This window comes from Diadema antillarum, unplaced genomic scaffold (genome assembly GCF_040938485.1).
Source record: "Diadema antillarum isolate AM-2024a unplaced genomic scaffold, OU_Dant_1.0 seq00001960_RagTag, whole genome shotgun sequence".
Taxonomy (NCBI): Eukaryota; Metazoa; Echinodermata; class Echinoidea; order Diadematoida; family Diadematidae; genus Diadema; species Diadema antillarum.
Window position 1 is genome coordinate 57,732 of NW_027272620.1, and position 19,522 is coordinate 77,253.

Sequence of the window (19,522 nt, forward strand, 5' to 3'; positions counted from 1 at the left end):
AGCTATATTTTTATTATTTGTTATTTTTTCATTCCCAATCTCAAGACATTCTATTAAACTACTTTTGGTATTTTTTGTACCTTTTAAAAGATTATTGATAATTTTCCATGTTGATTTAATATCATTTTTCACTTGATAAAATTTTTCATTGAAATATTTCTTTTTTGCTTGTCTTAATCGAAATGTAACATAATTTCGAAATTTATTATACACCTCTTTTCTATAAAGGGTTGGTTTCTTAACATATTTTTTATACATACTTAATTTTTTACGACAAAGCTTAATCAAATCCTTAGTCAACCATGGATTCTTATTCTTCTTCTTAAAATCATATGATTTATAAGGAAAACATTCATCATAAATATGTTTGAATACTTGCAAAAAACTATTATACTTGAAATCAACACTTCCTACACCAATGTAATTTTCCCATTCAACATGTTTCAATGTGTTAAAAAAAGCAATCATATTTGACTGAGTAATATTACGTTTTACATAAATGGGAGGTGATTTGTTTGTACAATGGGCAATGGATGAAGACATACAAAAAATTGGCAGGTGATCACTTACATCACTAATCAAAATTCCTGAGTGAGTACAAATATTGACATTTGTAAATATATTGTCCAACAAAGTGGCAGAGGTTGCAGTTATCCGAGTGGGACTGCTAATCAAAGGTTCCAAATAAAATCCAGACAAAATATCCATGAATAAATCAATTTTGGAATTTAAACCTATTTTCACTAAATCTAAATTCAAATCACCCATTATGAAACAATTATATACACGCGGATTTACCTTATGTAAAAGATTTGCAAATTCATTCAAAAAAGTATCAATATTACAATTCGGGGGACGATATACCACACCAACAATTGTTTTTTTACATTTGGTATTGTTATTTACTAACTCAACAAAAATACTTTCAAATGACTAAGATATAACTGTCAACTCTTGTCTAATAAATACATGTAAGGAATTATGAACATATACACCTGTTCCACCACCTCGTTTGTTAATTCTATTATTACAAAATAAATTATATTCATCTAAATTATAAGCTTCAACTGAAGAAGATTCATTTAACCAAGTTTCAGTAAGTCCTATTACCTTAAAATGATGATCAATAGTGCTTATATACATATTCAAATTATCGAAATTTTTCGACAAACTTCTACAATTAAAGTGAACTAACGAAAATGAATCAGAAAACTTGGTATCTTTATATTTTGAGTTAAAGGCGGGCACATCAAAATAAGATTCAGGTAAGTTTTGTTCGTCATGGATCGTATCATACATATACATATTTTTCATATAAGAATATACAACAGAAAGACAAAATATTCACATTATTGAACACAAGCAATTTGACATAGCTGTTGGAGTTTCGAGAAGCAGGAATAGAACAGAAGATATTGGAGACAAGGTAATGAATAGTAAAATACTGGTACATCGTGAAGTACATGACATGTAATAATGAACACAATTTATGACATACAAATTCTATAATCTTGATTGCAGTGAAATGATAAGAAGAATAACATAAATCGGAGTAGAGGATTGTATTTGACATGCATACTTATATAGACAGTAGCAAACAGGTAAGTATACATCGTATTTAAGTAATCAAAAGTATATCATTGTAAGAGTGATTAAGTGTTACTATGAAGCAGCTTCATTCAACTATTATTGTCAATGTAATTTCTTGATGTCTTCTTCGCAGGTGATCAGTTTTGTGGCTGTCTTGCCACCTGAGGCACTGATGAGGGCAATTATCCGTCCATCAGAGGACCAGGCAGCTGTGATGTTCTTTGAAGCACGAGCCAGTGACAGCAGTCTTTGATTTCTTTTTGTCAGGTCTTCTGCGATGACAATCCCTGATCCCTTGAGCTTTCTACGATTGGTGATGATTTCTTTTCTCTTTCTGTAGCTGTTTAACTTCACGATGATCGGTCGAGGACGGGCTTTCTGTGAGGATGAGCGACTAGACTGTGAGGCAGACTCGTGAGTGCCTCCAGTGCGATGGGATCGGTCGATATCTTTCACTGGATCCAGGGACACGCCCAGCTTGGACTGGATGACCTCGGTGACCAGCGTGTCGGTATTCTCTCCTTTCTTTTCTTCCAGGCCAAAGATCCGGAGACATGATCGTCGTGAGTATTGTTCCAGGCTGTCTACTGTGTGCTCCAATCTGCTGATGTTTTGTTCCTGGTGAAGGACCTTTTCGCCAAGCCTTTTAACCTCTCTATCCTTCTCTTCCAGGTCTCTTTTCAGATCGAAGACTTCCCCTTGCACTTGTTCGAGGAGCTCATTGAGTTTCTTCTCAATCGCATTGCCAACAATGCTCTCCAGCAAGTGAATGAACTCTTCATTCTTCACCAGATCAGCCATCACTTGAGTAGCGATAGCAGCTGATTGTCTTGTGGTGGTACTTGTTGAAGCTTCAGTAGGCATAGTGAATGAGAAGAGTAGCAACCAGGTACACAATAGGTGACGAGATCTCACATCTCGACTCTTCGCCCTCTCGAATCCCAGAATTCGAGGTGACGAGATCTCACATCTCGACTGCTTACCCTAACGGGTCCAGGAAGTCGAGATGACTTCATCTCGACGCCCCCCCCCCCCCATGAGTCCAGGAAGTAAAAAACGAGCTTTTTTGCCTCATGTGTCCAGGAATTCGAGATAACGATTTCCCACCTGTTGACTGCTAGTTCTCCAGGGGTCGAGGAAATCGAGATAATGAGATCTCGCATCGCGTCGCCTGCCCTCTCGGGGTAATGGAGGTTGATGTGAGAAGATCTTACTAGGGGTCCAGGATGTCGAGATAATGAGATCTCATATCTTGACTGTTTGTATTCACGGGTCGAGGAATTTGGGGTGACGAGATCTCATATCTCACCTGCTCACCCTCCCTGGTCCAGGATATCGAGATGACGAGAATTAACATCTCATGTGGTCACCCTCTAGGGGTCAAGGAAGTTGAGGTGACGCGATATCACGTCTCGTCTGCTCGCCCTCACGAATCAAGGAATTCGAGAGGACGAGGTCTGAGATATCTTGCCTATTTGCATTCTCGGGGAAAACAAAACAAGGTCAGGAAGGCAAAGAATCATCTTGTCTTCTTCGGGGCATTAATAATGTTCCGCATCTACGATATGCAAACTTCTTATCCATACAAGCTCTCTTTGTTCAATATCATACACCTCGCAATGAAATCATGTAAAATCAAATCAAGATTAACCGTTGGAGTGCTATCAAATCGGGATTAATCGTTGGAACAATTTCTTTTATTACCCATGAACTCTCGACGGTCAGACATCTGACGATGATGTCGACATCCTGCTTGATAACCGAAGCTGAGATCGTGTAGGGTCCGTATCTCCTGTATCCCGAGTCAGGCCAGTACTGGACGTCGCTCTACATTGGAATACAAGCAAGCATTTTTGGAGTGATTTCGTGTTGAAAAATTCTCCCTTGCTACTCGTACATAGAGAGTCACTCACTTCGAGTTACAGGGATGGACCTATCCTTCTTCGAACTGGTAGATCACGAAGGCTAATGTGGAATCATAACTGATGTCAAAATGACATTATCTTATAAGATAAAGTACGCCCTTCCACGCTGTTAGTTAGTCATTGCAAACAATTCATGAAGTTACTTTTTCTAAAGCCAATCATAAATGAAATTGTCAGTTATACAAACTGACAAATCTTTGCCACTAACGATACAAGGTTTGTTCATGAGTAAACTTTCAGCTTATTTTAATTTTCAATCAATACAATCTTAACATTGCAGGGTGTTCGTTTTGATTTCGAGGAAAAAGCTATTAGCCATGGAAATCCTGGGTTTGATGTTGCAGCAATCACATCTTACTCGTTTGCGAGTAAAGAATAAATGATGATAATCATTATGATCGCTATATTCATTGTTACTACTGCTTGTCCAGTAGGCTTTGTCATCAGTAATAGTCTAACAAAAGCTAGGTAAAAATTCCACACCATTATGACCATGGAACATGATAAACTGATTACCTTCCTGATAAGTGTGATAACCTGCCTGGTAAAACGAAATGAGATGGAAAGTAAGTGACATGGCATTGAATAGTCAAACGTACCTTATCAGTCCCATAATTCTCATTCAGCATGATGATGTAGGCAGGCTTGTAGTCCGCTACCATTGTCCAGAAATCGCACACGGTGTTAGGCATCGGCATCTGCGTCGTGATGAAACTGCCTTGACGTGCCTATCAGGGCGGGAGATAAAACTTTCAAAGTTATTATGATTCCCTCTGTAACGCGCGGTTCGTAATGATAAATGGGTTCATACCGCCCGACTTTAGACTTTCATTGCTTGCCTGTCCCACCGCGTATTAATGACCAATGCTTCGTTTTTAAAGGGATAATATAGTATTGGTTTAGGTGAGGATTCAGCTTAAAACTTTTTGCAAGATACTTGGAAACCACTTCATGAAATGTTAAAAAACAGTGTAAAACGCATACAATTCCAAGAGGAATTCAAACTTTAATATATTGATGAAAATTGGTTTTGAAATGGCTGAGAGACCCCAAAACAAAGTAAACAAAGCGATTCTAATAACAGGTGGGTCCTATCTTTTTATTAGGATTGCTTTGTTTTGGATGTCTAATCCATTTCCATCAAATAAGCATTGGATTCCCTTTAGAATTATATGCTTTTTAATATTTCATAACAGGATTCTAAGTATTTCAAATCATCATAAAAACATTGGAAACCTGAAGCCGTATCACAACTGAAACTGTATCATCCCTTCAAGATGGTACCACCACAAGACAATCACAGCTTTAAATTGCATTCGTCAGTTAAATTGTTATTCTGGCAACGCAATCATTGACAATGGCCATGGCAGTATGGCACGATGATATTGGAAGGGAATCCAGTGGAAGTGGAATCGGTCATCTACGACTCGTAGGGCAGCAAAGTGGAGCACTAGGCGTTGGACTGTAGGACTATCACAGACCGGTGGTGATACGAATGGGCATCACATATAAACGGATAGCGCACGACTTGACAGCAACTCACCCTGACAAAGCTGGCGTTGATGTAGTCAGCTTCAGGGCTGTCTCTCGTCTGTAGTATCACACGGTTCCTTTGCACTTTGGGAGGAACAGTGAAATGATGAAGAAGTGAGACTATGAGAATGCATGATACATTCGTAAGACGTCCTCATGATTCTTTTGGTCTCATCAGTGTATCTGCAGAATTGTGTACTAGTGATGGTAATCATAATGACGTGAATAATAAGGAATGAGGGATGGTATTGACTGATTACAGTGGTAGTATTAGTAGTTAGTAGCAGTAGTAGTAGTAGTAGTAGTAGTAATTTTTCTCTTTTTTTTGGTAATCGCGGTACTACTTCTATTACTTCTACTGGTGCTTGATAAAGCTGTGATATGACTTGGATTGACTCGTTTCACATGATCTCTAAAGTGGCATTTAACGTTTATAAGCAAGTAACTTAGTGATAGAGTGATAGAGTGGCGGTGCTTGAGGGGGATGTCAGTATCGAGTTTGCAGATATCTGATGAATTTGTACTTACAGGGTAATGTGTTGCCATAGCGATTTTTTGAGCGGTTTTCTGCCATCTTTCCAGATCTCATTGAGCATTCGGGCGGATCAGGGCATAGCGTCTTCAGTTTCTAATTATAAAACCATAAAAACCAAAACGACATCATGAATTAAATACATAAGTATTTGAAAGACAAAACGACTCCTCCAATAATATTATCGTAGTGACTTTAGGGGCACTCTCAAATTTATCTTTCTCACTCTAAACTTGCTTCTTTAATGTCCGTGTGTCACATCATTGGTATCAAGAAATGACAGACACAGTATGTTCTGGTATAATTGCTGGATGAGTCATCTTGAAGTATGTGGGTACGCCTGGTCCACTTCGACCTTAGTCTGTTCGGTGCCATGACTGAGGCCACTTTCTCTAACCGTTGATGGCGGATTTCCCTTCCATAAGACTGATGTTATGGACGAGAGCTATGTCTATGTCAGTATAAGTCGCCCAAGAGCAATTTCATTTTCTTAAATGGTAGCCTATAGCGTGTGGCGCGAAGGCAACTTGCTTTATTCTGCCTCATCCATAGCGACAAAAATGAATTACTTCAGAATCGTCACCTTCACTCCTGAAAGAGCCGTCTAGCCGGCTTATCGCCTTTTCGACCAAAACGATGCCAGTGGGGCGAAAGTATAGAATGTCGCTCTACTCAAGTTCTAGCTTTTCGTCTAAAACAAAGGCATCTACGCATTTTCAAGCATGTTGCTTTCTCTCTCTCTCTCTCTATCTCTCTCTTTTGAGCACGTGCCTTTCGATTACAAAGCACTTAATCGCCCCACATTGTAGTTTTTTTTTCCCATATTGTGGTAATTCTCTAACCTATATTTTTTTTTCGAGCATCAGTGGAGTAAATTCCTTATTTTTGTATCTTCGGCGAGATGTATACAGTATTATATATATATATATATATATATATATATATATATATATATATAATACTGTATCACTGAGAGAGAGAGATTGTATATACTATATACTGTATACTAAGAGAGAGATTTATATATACATTATATATGTATGAGATCAAAACCTAAAATGGCATTAAAACGCCAGGATAAAGCGTTTTAATGCCATTTTAGGTTTTAATCTCATACATATATAATGTATATATAAATCTCCTTACATATTATTTATTGAAGCGAACTGTACTTGCCTGGAATTCTTGATTGAGCCTCGAATGCATTCTGCCGCGAACGTTTCGCTTGAGACGGGCTAACTGCAGGGAAAAGTTTTTCCCTGGGATCTCCGTCTCTTCCCAGAGCAGATCTTCCAACACGGTGTTGTACACAAACTGGTACTGTTCCTGTTGTAGACAAGAGACGGAACGAAGAGGGCATCGACCTGTTATATCCAGTGGTTTTCACGCCTAATGAAACTAATATCGTCACATCTTGAGCATTAATACATAAGCACACAAGCTCAAGCGCAAACACACACCCTCACACACACACACACACACACACACACACACATGCACACACGCTCATATTTTCATATACATACATATATGCGCTGAAACATTATCGTCAGCAAGTGCAGAACAAACTCTGAATACAATCTCAATGAAAGATCCTCATGTCAAATTAAGTTTTCTCTCGCCTGACATTCAGACCTTTTATAGGTATTGTAAATGAGTTAAGAAGAAGTCCAGCGCCCCTCTCAAGAAATTTTGAGTCGTCATTGATACTCACAGGAGTTTGCACCATGAATGGTCGACGATGCCGCATGTATTTCACGAATTTGTACACTTCCACCCTTTCCGAACGTCTAGCGTGTGCGACGACACTGTCGATTGCGATCACAACTCCTGTTCGACCAACGCCGGCGCTGTCAAGACAACGAGTTCGATAAAGTAGCAGACAAAGAAAGAGAGAGAGAGAGAGAGAGAGAGAGAGAGAGAGAGGACCTCAGGCAGAGCACAGCTATTTTATGAAATAGAAACATGTCTATAAACAGGAAACTCTTTAAAAGTACTGGGTTTAATTTCATGAAAGAACGAACTAGCAGCCCCTTCATTGAATAAACGCTTCATAGAAGATATGCACACAAGTTTTTGCTTCACGATTTTTATGAAGATTTATACGATTTTATACAAAGTATCTACAATTTCTCTGGGGGATTATGTCACATTATACAAAAAAGTGGGTAGTTTGTTAACTTGTATTATTGTTATTGTTGTTGTTTGGGGTTTCTCAGGGAAGACAAAAGTCGCGGTAATACAAGATAATATGACCCGTGTCTGTGATAGTTCGTAATAGGAATACGAGGTTAAGACTACATGTTTTTACTATGGTAGATATAAATAATAACGAATGGATGAACACCCTCAAAGCTGAAGACTTGAATCACGAGTTTTATTTTGAATTAAATTGATATGCTTGACTTTTGCAGTTGTATTCAAATATGAAAACATACACTTTTTTTTTGTTCATACGCAAAGACAAAGGAATGTTGCCAAGTACTACCCCATGACATTAATGAGTGCACTTAGGTTAAAGGAATCTCTTAAAGAGAAAAATCCAGTCCAAATAAAAAGCTAGTCTGATAAAAGGAGTAAAATCTTACGAGTTCAACGGTAAAGATTTCACTGAAATCGGAAGAAAAATAAGGAAGTTATGACATTTTGAAAGTTTTGCTAATTTCTGCAAAACAGTTCTTGTACAGTGGATATGAATATGCAAATGAGCTTATCATGTCATACCCTCACAATTTTCTATTGATATTGTACAAAAAAAATGACGAATATTCAATGTTTCTGTCATTGAAGTTTGAAACATGATGCTATTCCTAGTTGAATAACTACAGAATAGTGATCAGTTAGATATACGAAGATTTGGGCCTCGGGCATAATTGCGTTTGAATGAAAAACTGTAAATTCCAAAATTTTATGAACAAACTACATGGTAACTTGTGAGGGGATGACATGCCCACTTTTCCATTTGCATATTCATATTGACTGTTCAATAACTGTTTTCCCCCAAAATGTCATAACTTCCTTATTTCTCCTCCGATTTCGATCAAAATCATACCGTTGAACTCGTAATATTTTACTCTTTCTCAACCTGACTTAAATTTGGACTGTGTTTCCCCTTTAAATCATTGTGAAATTGGTACGAATCGAAAATCGATTCAGGGAGAAAATAGGTTCGCAAGACAGTTTACCTGCAGTGCACGAGAAGGGGAGATCCGCCGCCACCATCGTACTCGGCGCGCACCTGTCTGAGAAACTTGAGAAGTGAGGCGGAGTGCTTGGGTACATCCTTGTCTGGCCACGCCCTGTAGTGGTACTGACACACCCTTCTGGAGTTGGGACCCTTTGGAAAATTATTTAGCCATGAGCAAAGTTTTGAGAGCAAAAATGGGTCTGGAATTTAGCAGACATTCTTATTAAATGTACATTTAAAAGCTTTAAAAGCATTGCACGTCATTTCATTTCATTTCTTTACGTCAAACTTTATGTCAATATCACAGGCGCCTTCGGCACTTTTTGAGTGCAACTGATTACAAATCAAGAAGCGTGATACCGTGTGCTTTAAACGGCAGTAGAATATGCATTAAAAATGTACATGGGATAATATACACTAAAAACATAACAATGATAACTTCCTGTTAATCCGTAAATGAACCGAGGGAGGTAATACATACATTAATAAAGAGGGTAATACAGGTCTCTGTTAAGGTGGACATTAATTTTGAAAAGTTATTGTGACTATCATCATCAAACAGTACTTTTGGTCACACTTACGAAACAGACGGAATGATAATGACAAAATATCATAAGTCTTCCCTTTATCAATACACATCTACTGTAGCAGCTAAATTTACAAAAGACTGAATATGATATAATTTGTCACATTTTCATTTGCATGACTAAAGCATCGAAACAACCTAACATTAACGATTTCTCAGGCAAATTGTCAGGGATGGGCTATGTACTTGCTGAATAACAGTCGTAAACACGATTTCCGCTTTCACGTTTAATGCGCACATTAGTCGAAGAAATGCGAGAAGGCGGTATCTTATATTTACTTGGGTTTTCGTGTGATGTGCCACTTTCATGGAAACATACAAGGAAGACTTGAAATTCCAGAAGTTTCCTGTTTCATATCCTATTCAAAAAGATTTATTGGATATGCTGTACTTTGCTAATATTTTGAGTGTAATCCTGCACTGACTTGCGTGACGTGTTCAGTTTGTTTATAGCAATGAAACAAGGAAATGGAAAACAGATTTGTGTAATTGAGCTCTCAGTGAGAGCGGAATTGGCTTGATATTATTTTGATTAGGACAAGGTATAGTATCACAAACAGTCAGCGCAGAGAAAATGTAAATTGGACTTTGGGCTTTTGGTGAAGACAAGCCTGGAATAATTGTTGAAAAGTAGGTCCAATATATAGTCGACGTAGAAACATTTACACCGTGAATACGAGATTTGGGTTCTGACATAACAGTTTACTATAAAGTCGCAAGTGGAATAAGGAGTTTTCAGCCTTGATTGATGTAAAGAAAAACCGTCTAGCTTTGCTTGTTCATGATAAATTTGGATTTTTTTCTGTCCTCGTTTCTGTAATATCCTATAGTGCATAACCACAATAAATAAATAATCAATCAATCAATCAATCAATCAATCAATCAATCAATCAATCAATCAATCAATCAATCAATCAAGAAAGCGAGCAAGCAAGCAAGCAATACCAACACAATGACATCATCAGCCACACGAGCCTTTTTCTCTTCGGAGATAAATGCAATGTGTGCAAGAAACCTACAGATATTCTTGCTACTTGGTTGGTGGACTGCGAATCACATGGCAATATGCTGAAAACGCATAATATATAATCAATTGTTTTGCCATTGAGTGCACTGATAAAGGTAACTCCGATATCCTCTACACCAAACTATAGCAGTTTCCTTATTGGCTGCGAGTTGGTAATAATTGTTAATGTCAGGCCTGGCTATAGCCAAGACAATTCGGACATTAACCATTCGAGGTTTTTATAAAACAAATAGTGAATGGTCTGTGTTTTTACAATGTTACAATATACTTCAACTCGGTTAAAGATAAGACACTCTTTTGGCTTGTAAAGGTTTGACCCCCATTGGTGGCAACTACATAACACTTTGCCACATCTTAGAAACAGATTTCGGATCTTCATATCATATTCTTGATGTACTTACTTTTTTGAGGACCATGGTTCGCTTCACCCAATCAGTGATCTTTTGCGCTGAAAGAAGTGTAACGTCTATGGCACCATACGCTATACACTCATTTGTCTCTTCCGGCCAGTATTGGAGACACTTGACCTGTTTGAAAAGCACATAATCTTACATTATTTTGTTAATGAGTTTACAGAGCAAAGCGAGAAAAAAAAACCCCGAAAGAGTGGATATATAAAGGCAGTGAAATAGAGATTTTGATGAATTTTATAATCACGTCAAATTGATTACTAAGTTGATTACTATTTTTGGCATTTCAAATGGATATATCCATTTTCATTTCCGTCATTATGCAGTTACCTTTGTCCTTAAAGGTGACGAACCGTAGGAATCTCTTGTTACGTGTAAAGTCAAATGAAATGGATATGTCCATACACAATGTTAACAATGTCGAAAAAAAAATTTAAGATCTATCTCTTGATTCCAAGAGGTATAGGTGCATGGACTCGTTGAATAAGAACCACTCAAAATCGTCAACCTCTGTTCTGTATTATATCACCATTCCTTTAAGATCGAGATGATCCATGTGAATGTGTCTCATTCCACGTACAGTAATTCGTACATACATTTGGTGAAAATGTAATTTAACCCAATATGGGTATCATGATCGACCGGGCACTGAACTTAGGAAGGGTACTTTTAACTTGATAGAAAAGGGGCATTTTCTTGCATGACCACCCCCCCCCCCCTCCGTCGCCCTCCATTTTGGAGTCAAGTCTACCGGAATCTTTCTACCTGTTTGTTTGTTTGTTTGTTTGTTTGTCTGTCTGTTTGTCTGTTTGTATTACCCTCATTCCTTCCTCGAGGTTTGTCAGCATTACAATCACCCGGACCCTCTTTTGCCACACCATCCTCCAGAAATCGTCCAGCGAAGCTGTGTTGGGACCTGCACAAAATTGACACACCCAAAATGATGATGACAACGATGATCACAATGTATTAGTAATCACGCTGTCCGATGTCGACAAAGACAACGATGCCCATGATAACAAATGGCTGTGCTGATTGTGATGAAATATCAAATGCAACATAAAAATAACTGTGATAAGATTATGTAGGCCTACTACGGGACTTGTGGAAGTGATGTCCGGGAGGCTATCTAGTTGTGTTAAGATATGATTTTTAATAGCAAAATGTGCATGTCCTTTTTTAACATACCTTAAAGATGCAACCAAATCCTACCTGCTCAGAGCAGGACATAGTATAGTAAGCAAATAATCAACGTTGGTGAAGGTGATGGGACAAACTATCACTTCCGAGGCGATCTGGATGTAGCTATCTTTCCGAAGCGCAGCTATGGAAAGATAGCGTACACATTCAGATTGCCGAGGAAATGATAGTTTGTCTCATTGCCTGAAACTAAAAGTTGATTATTTGCAAATTATGATTATTAGAAATTCCCATTTTATACCACATCTGAAACCATTTTAGCTGTCTTTAGGTATCCTTAGGGCTTAGGCTACGTATGCGCGTAGATGACAAAACAATGAATTTGCTGCGCGCACCGCGCGGCACCGAAGTGAAAGTGCATTGCACTGTGTACTATCAAGTGACCTAGGTCACATGATAGTCCACAGTGCAACGCACTTTTATTTCGCGCGTACTCATCTTGCGTTAGGACTGTGTGGACTGTGTGGAGATCAGCGAAACAAAAGGGACTATCAACATAGAGTGTAACGAACTTTTCTTTTCAGGTGATGTGATGGGCAAAACTACGCTTCATCACGTGATCAGCTCTGGACCAATCCTATTGCAACATTCTTAGTATGTGGAATATAATATTCTCTACATAGATTACAGGTGATACAAATAATATATTGTCTAAGTAACAATTTGTATGGCTACTAACACACCCTATAAGACAAAATAGATGTGAGCAAGATGTACCTTGTGATGCGATGTACGCACGGTCTCGATCGAAACTCTGTTCCAACAAAACCAAAGACGTAGAACATTTAAGGCATAATTTACCATTTACGGATGAAATAAAAACTTTAGTGCTTCAAAATAGTTCTAAAATGTGAGATAGGGATAGAAACAACCAATGTAAAAAATCTGAATCAATATGATTAATGTTACGTATGGTTAACTATACAAAATGTGAACAATAGTTACAACAATAATGTTTCTAGACTACACCGTCTACAGTTATTGTATATCAATAGAAATATTGATATCTCCTTATATTGTAGGCTTTATTTCAAAATGTTTACATGGTTGGATGTTCTATGATACAACTGACATACACATATGCATCAAATGTGATATATCGAACATTTTTAAATCACTGCTCCCAAGGGTAATTTGTACCTTTAATTTCGTAAACAGTTTACCGAAAATCAGTCTTTTTCTTTTCGACATTCCATCCATTTAATTTTTCCACATCCTGAATAAAGAGAATAATAAACACAACTGTATAGGCCTGAAAGAGTGCACATTACAAACGACAGCAGATTCTAAGTATGATATATGCAATAAAGACGGTATATGCACAAATAATGGTGTGATAACAAAGTTGGCAGAGACAAAACGAAAACGACAAACAATGACAAAGTGAGGACATCCTGATGAAGGAAGAAGCAGGGGTCGTAGACCTGTCAAGGTTACTCCCAAATATTTCTCTACTTCAGCTACTTCTCCCTACACATAATTGTATAAACACAAACACTGTGTAACTAATTTCATATTCCATATGTGTGTGTATGAATTATAGTTTTCCATTTATCTGTATGTAGTGCACACTAACCAACCTGCGTTATATAAGGTGTACAGGAGGATGATATCTCAACATCTGATTAGTCTGGACCACATAAAACCACATCTCACATCACGTTTATCTGAAAAATGTGTCTTAAAGTTAGCTTAAGGACTCAGTAGAATCTAAGCAACCTCGTTTAGTGGTATAAATATGAGTGAGTAATTCTGACCAGAGATATTTGAGAATTAAACTGATAATCATATTTAATACAATCATGGAAATGACGGTTAGCCTATTGCAGCAACAAGATTACAATAGTAAACTCTTCAATCTTCGTATGACATCCTCATTCGTTGTTGATTTAAACCTCCTAAAAATCCATAGTGGCATTTCGATGCCTGTAACGTTGGAATGGGTTCTATCATTCGAAGTAAAATAATTTATGACGTTTACCGATATGTAAGAGGCATTGTAGTAGTCCGAGTGTGGGTCGCCATTGATGAAGTCGAGCTGAACTCTCGATGAATCATCTGTTATTGAGACAAGCAAAGGCGATTAGAAGAGAAGCAATCGCGTGGTAGAAACTGCCTGAAGTTATTAAAAGATAACAACTCGACCTTTCACTTCCTTTAGAAAAATGATAAATAAAGTTATATTTCAATCTGCTTTCAGGTTCAGTGGAAGAATGAAAAAAAAAGAGAGAGAAAAACAAATTATTGAGTGATTATCGAACTTTACAGATTGTAACTGTTTTGATCTGATGATGTAACGGCAGTAGAGGAAAGGTTGAAAAAAAAATCATGAATATTTTGATTTCTTGGAAGATTTCACTTAATATATATATAATAACATGGTGGGGAGCGAGTTTTCACTTGTGAAACTAACTGGGTTTATTTATTGATTCATGCGCTCGGTAACTCTGCACGATTGTGAAGACACAATTGTTACATAAACAGATCAGTTGGACGAATATCGGAGAAGCGAATTCGAGAGAAACATGGACAATTACAGGCCCAATTTGAAAAAAAAAGACGTTGTCTTATTTTGATTAAGGGCCTTGACTTCACTTGAAGATGAATTACACTTTCTTAGCAAACTTACACGGCAGAATGTTTCGATATCTGTTCTTCGCAAAGTTTGCCGGTTTTGAGGCAACTTCATGAGGGAAAATATCTGTCTCAGGCAGGGTCTGGAAAAGGTGAGAAAAGATTTCATGAGGGGAATGAGATGGATGAGGGAGAAGAAAAGAAATGGAAGATGACATACCAAAGAGAGGGAGGAAGAGGAGACGTCCTGAAGACGGAAAGGAAGAAAAGAAGAAGGAAGAATATGATAACAGAGTAACAGATATAAATTTTTAGAATGATGTGAAGAACAGATATAAAAAAGAAAAAGGTAAATGCCAAGGAAATAGAAAGATAACAATGGGAAGATAATGAGAGTGAGGAGGTGATGCAGAAACAAAATACGTATTTGATAATCCCCTACAAAGAGACAGAGAATCCAATCAAAAAACATTTTGTGGCAGGATAGACATGATAGAAGAGGAAAAGGTTTGCCGCCATGCATGAGCTCGAAGGGAATGTAGATGTCCGAACTTTAAACGAAACATCAAATCAACAAGTTGCAGTTTGCGCCATACGATTCAGGCCATGCAAGAAAACACGGAAATGGCAGACAAAAGCTGGTTCACATGTACACATTTTTTTGAAAAACTCTATTAATATTTTAAAGGAGCAAACGTTCAAAATGATTCCTGACATCCTCTCTCTGTATTTCTTATTTCTTTTCTGTCTTTACTGACAGAAGAGCTGAGCAGTAAGAGATCAAACGATGAAACCGAGAACAAAAATCGCGATATCCTCGATGGGGGAAACTCCTTTCTTTGATTCTTAATTAAGTCTCATTTCATTGAATGATACATTTCCGCTCCATTTAGAGGCAAAACGAAAAGTTCTCTTGTTTCTACAACATTTTGACAACACCCTTGTTTAAATTAAGTGCTCCGGCATAATTCCATAATTATTACATTCTCTTGGCATTCTTGGCTTCTTATCTGCAAGACACACCTCAAAATATTTGCGTCATTAATTGTTTGTATTACATTTTTGTTGTTAATTTCGTGTAATCAATATGCCGAAAAAATACAATGATACGATAATTGTAATGAGAGAAGAATATATAATTAACATGAACGAAAAAAAAAGAACTGCATTGGCAATAATTAGGATACTGTAAATAATTCTGATGATAATAAAAGTAGGTTATATAGATATGATAAACAATAATGATATATGAAGGATAATTGAAATCTTTAAAAGACATAATAGTTATGCCGTCTTCCTCCATTTGATAAAGTGGACGTACGTCAAATTCGTCCGAGAAGAAGCTAGTATCTCTTTTCTTCGCCAGAAATGCAGGAAAGGCTTTGACTGAAATCGACCCCGAAGTTTCCGCAGCGTTCAGCCTGGCATGGTGCGAATCCATTGGAGCGGCGTAAGAGGACCACTGTGACTGGTCAGTATCACGCGCGTACACAAGGCGCTTCCATGCCATGTCAAGTCTGTGCGAGGTATACCGACGGCCGCCTGTCAGAAAACAATGATTAGCGTCCAGTAGCCATCTATCTATGCACTTTGGAATACATATTTATTCATATATTTCTTCTCTCATTCGCAAACTCATCTTACATATTTTTTTTTCCATGTATTATCCATTTACTTATTTCAACAAGATTGTCCATGAAACCAAAGCCGATTTATGTTGTTGTTGTTGTTCATTTTCCATCTGTGAAGATGGCTGGATAGCCCATATTCAGCTACACTAAGCTGGTCTTCCATGGGGTCCAGTTGGATGTGGGATGGGACCACTTCACCGGGTTAGACACCCTGCTCTTTGCGATGAATGAATGAAGCGGGATCTTTTACGTGCATGAGCTGTGATTCTCTCATACACGGGACCTCCATTTTATGTCCTATCCGAGGGACAGAGTGTTTTGCCTCTTGCTAGAGGGGACGGTATGTTTACACACAACATTGCTCAGTCAAGACTCGGGTTCGAACCCGGGCCGCGTGATCGTGAGGCAGACGCGCTACCGACTGAGCCAACTCACCGACTGAGCCAACTGTGGACCTCAATACAAGTACATCGAAACTGATGTAACTGTAAAAGATGATAAGCTAAGATTCTTGCGAGTATTCCTCAGCGTTGAGATGGTTGAGTGATTCATTGATAGAACAAAAAAAAGTTGACCCACACAACTATACAGTAAGAGAAAGGCAGAGATAAACATAGGGAAACATAGATCTCATTTGTAGTGAAAGATACATACCTGTAGAGTGAAAAAGAGAATGATAAGAAGTGAGATACGAGATACGATCGAAAATATCTCGATTTAATAAAGAAAATTATTAATGATTATACTTGGTGCATAATATCTTAAGAGTGATGGAAGATTGAACGGTAGAAGGACATAGGTATAAACAAAGAGAAGGAGAGACATTTGAATTGATGTTATGACATGCTTACTGCATTATATCAAAGCAATTAATTCAGGACCAGAACAGTTAAGTTAGAGCTTTCCCGTACCCGTCAGGCACTTCATCTTCGTGCATGATATTTGCTATAAATGTTTGCAGTGTACTCTAGCTGCTGTACATTCGTATTGTATGGGTGGCAACGTGTCGTGTCTTCTAGATTTTGCTTCTGTATTTTTTTTTTAATTACTGGCGAGATCTGATAAGCTGATAAACTATGATAGCAATTATGCTAGAATAATGACGGTAGTCTGGTAGTGGTACTGAAAGGATGATTGAAATAAAGCTTATTACACTGTACAATCATTTTCACTATTTTTATTATTACAATGATAAAGTTAATGATTTTTGTAAAAGATAGTGCTTCTTTTTGTTTTACCTTATTCATTTAAGTACGGGTTAGAAAATCAGTTTCTTGGCTGTTTTTTTTTCTTCCAGTGAGTCTGTATAACGGTTTACAACAAAAAACAACACATGGTATTGTACAAAATATAATATTCTAAACAAGAAAACGAACATTTTGGCAACAAGAATAAATAACAGAGGTTGACTGAGAAGAAATAAGTGCTGACAGAAAGAAAATTGGGATAAAAAGGAACAAAATCATTTGCAATATCAAAGACTCTGTAACGCGAAAGCATATGAACCCACAAAAAATCAGTAATTGTATTTAAATAAAAGATCATTTTTGCTTTGTTCATTACATCTCATTTTTTTTTCTTATCAAAACGGATCTGAGATCAAAGCTAAGGAACAAAACGTCAGAACATTACAAATTATGAGCTTTTTGTGGCCAGAAAAAAAAAAGCAAGAGGAGAAATATTCGTCTACGGCCACCCGGCCTCAGTACATCCCACAGTGGAAAAACAAAATCAACCAGTAGTTTTAGTTCTTTGAATTAGAGAAATATGTCTCACCTAACTGGTCCCTGGCTGAAGAATCTGTTCGCCCATTCACATTGTTTTCTCTTTCCAATCTTTTTCTCCTAAGGAACAAAGACAGCAAATAAAATGTGAAAGGGTATAATGTACAGGCCACGTCAATGAAAGAAAGGTCGGATGATTCAATCATAATAGCAGCAACTCCTGTCTCTATCCCAAACCAACGAAATAACTAAATAACACATACATATGTATGTATATATATATATATATATATATATATATATATAAGTAACAAAGCTGCAACAAAGTTGCATCCAACATATATATGAAAACATATATATATATATATTTATATACATATATATTCCTATATAGTAAACACTCACATATGTATAACATATATATAATAATATTAATTTGTCTCATCCGCTGTATATGTCACGAGATTTTATACACATAACCCAACTAGATCAACCGAAATGATGAGCACGTTTGAGAAATGATAGGTTGGTAGATACCTTTCACCTGGCTTTGATTTATATGACTTTCCTTGACTTTCTCTTAACAAATCATTATCAAAGTTACACAACCACGTGCACACACACACACACACACACATGTCTGCAAAAAGGGACAGTTGAAAAATATGACACAAAATTAAACACATACCACTTAACAACAACTACTGACGCAATTAAGCAGATGATCATGATTGTCAAAAGAGACGCCGTCATCGCTTGGGATTCTCTTGGGACGAATTCAGCTGTAAAGAAAAAAAAAGAAATGAAGAGAAATAAAACATCAAGTGAATTTGACTCCCCATCTCCATTACCAAGTAGAACGTTTTTAACGTTGCATTTCAACGTTACATTCCTCTTGCAGAAAAGAGCGATGCGTTTGATATGCAATACCGCTTATAGATCACACACTGATGTTTTGTTTAAAGAAAACCGTATTCTTAAGATTACTGATTTATATCGTCTCCAGCTGGGTTGTTTTATGTACAATGTAGAAATTAACGCTACTCCTGCTGTATTTAAGGAAATGTTTCGAAAAAATAATGTTATACATAATTACTCAACAAGGTATGCGAATGATTATCATCTTCCTAAAAATAGAACAAGTTTTGCTAACAGAAATTTTATGTTTACTGGTCCTAAGCTTTGGAATTCCTTTGATCGTTCACTAAAACAAGCTCAGAGCTTGAATAGCTTTAAGTATAAGCTCAAAAATGTGTTTCTTGATAAGTATTAATAAACAGTTTTATGGTAATTAAACGTATGTATATTTAAATCAATGTTTTCTAGAAGTACTTCATTAAGTATACTCGGAAGGTCATCTTCTGTTTCATTCATTATTCTAATGGTACACTGTATATATAATGTACACTGTAAACACTTTATACATAAACTTGTGCTTTGTAACATATACATGACTTGTTTGTATATCCATAGTACGGTCCATGTGCCCTTGTAAATAGTGTATATAATTATGGTGTTTTTGTTATATTTCACTCAGCCTTATCTTTGATATCATTTTGTCTATAATCTGTAGGGGGACTACATGTAACAAGCAGTGCTTCTA

The 19,522-nt window shown here is 37.1% G+C and overlaps 1 protein-coding gene and 1 long non-coding RNA gene across 2 annotated transcripts; both read right to left on the minus strand.

Annotated features, from left to right (window-relative positions):
• Nucleotides 1-1,692: 1,692 nt before the first annotated feature.
• On the minus strand, nt 1,693-16,005 carry LOC139713427 (receptor-type tyrosine-protein phosphatase kappa-like). The gene is made up of 14 exons (XM_071625160.1): nt 15,886-16,005; nt 14,620-14,707; nt 13,972-14,048; nt 12,708-12,744; nt 11,609-11,706; nt 10,782-10,907; nt 8,766-8,917; nt 7,295-7,430; nt 6,757-6,906; nt 5,577-5,676; nt 5,059-5,132; nt 4,115-4,243; nt 3,295-3,417; nt 1,693-2,574 (listed from the first exon to the last, which is right to left on the minus strand). The coding sequence occupies exons 1-14, from the start codon at nt 16,003-16,005 to the stop codon at nt 1,693-1,695; spliced, it is 2,292 nt and encodes a 763-aa protein (XP_071481261.1).
• A 9-nt stretch (nt 16,006-16,014) lies between these two features.
• Nucleotides 16,015-18,697, minus strand: LOC139713422 (uncharacterized). Its single transcript, XR_011709638.1, has 3 exons — nt 18,608-18,697; nt 17,972-18,039; nt 16,015-16,106 (listed from the first exon to the last, which is right to left on the minus strand). It is a non-coding gene; the product is annotated as an uncharacterized lncRNA (long non-coding RNA).
• Nucleotides 18,698-19,522: the final 825 nt, after the last annotated feature.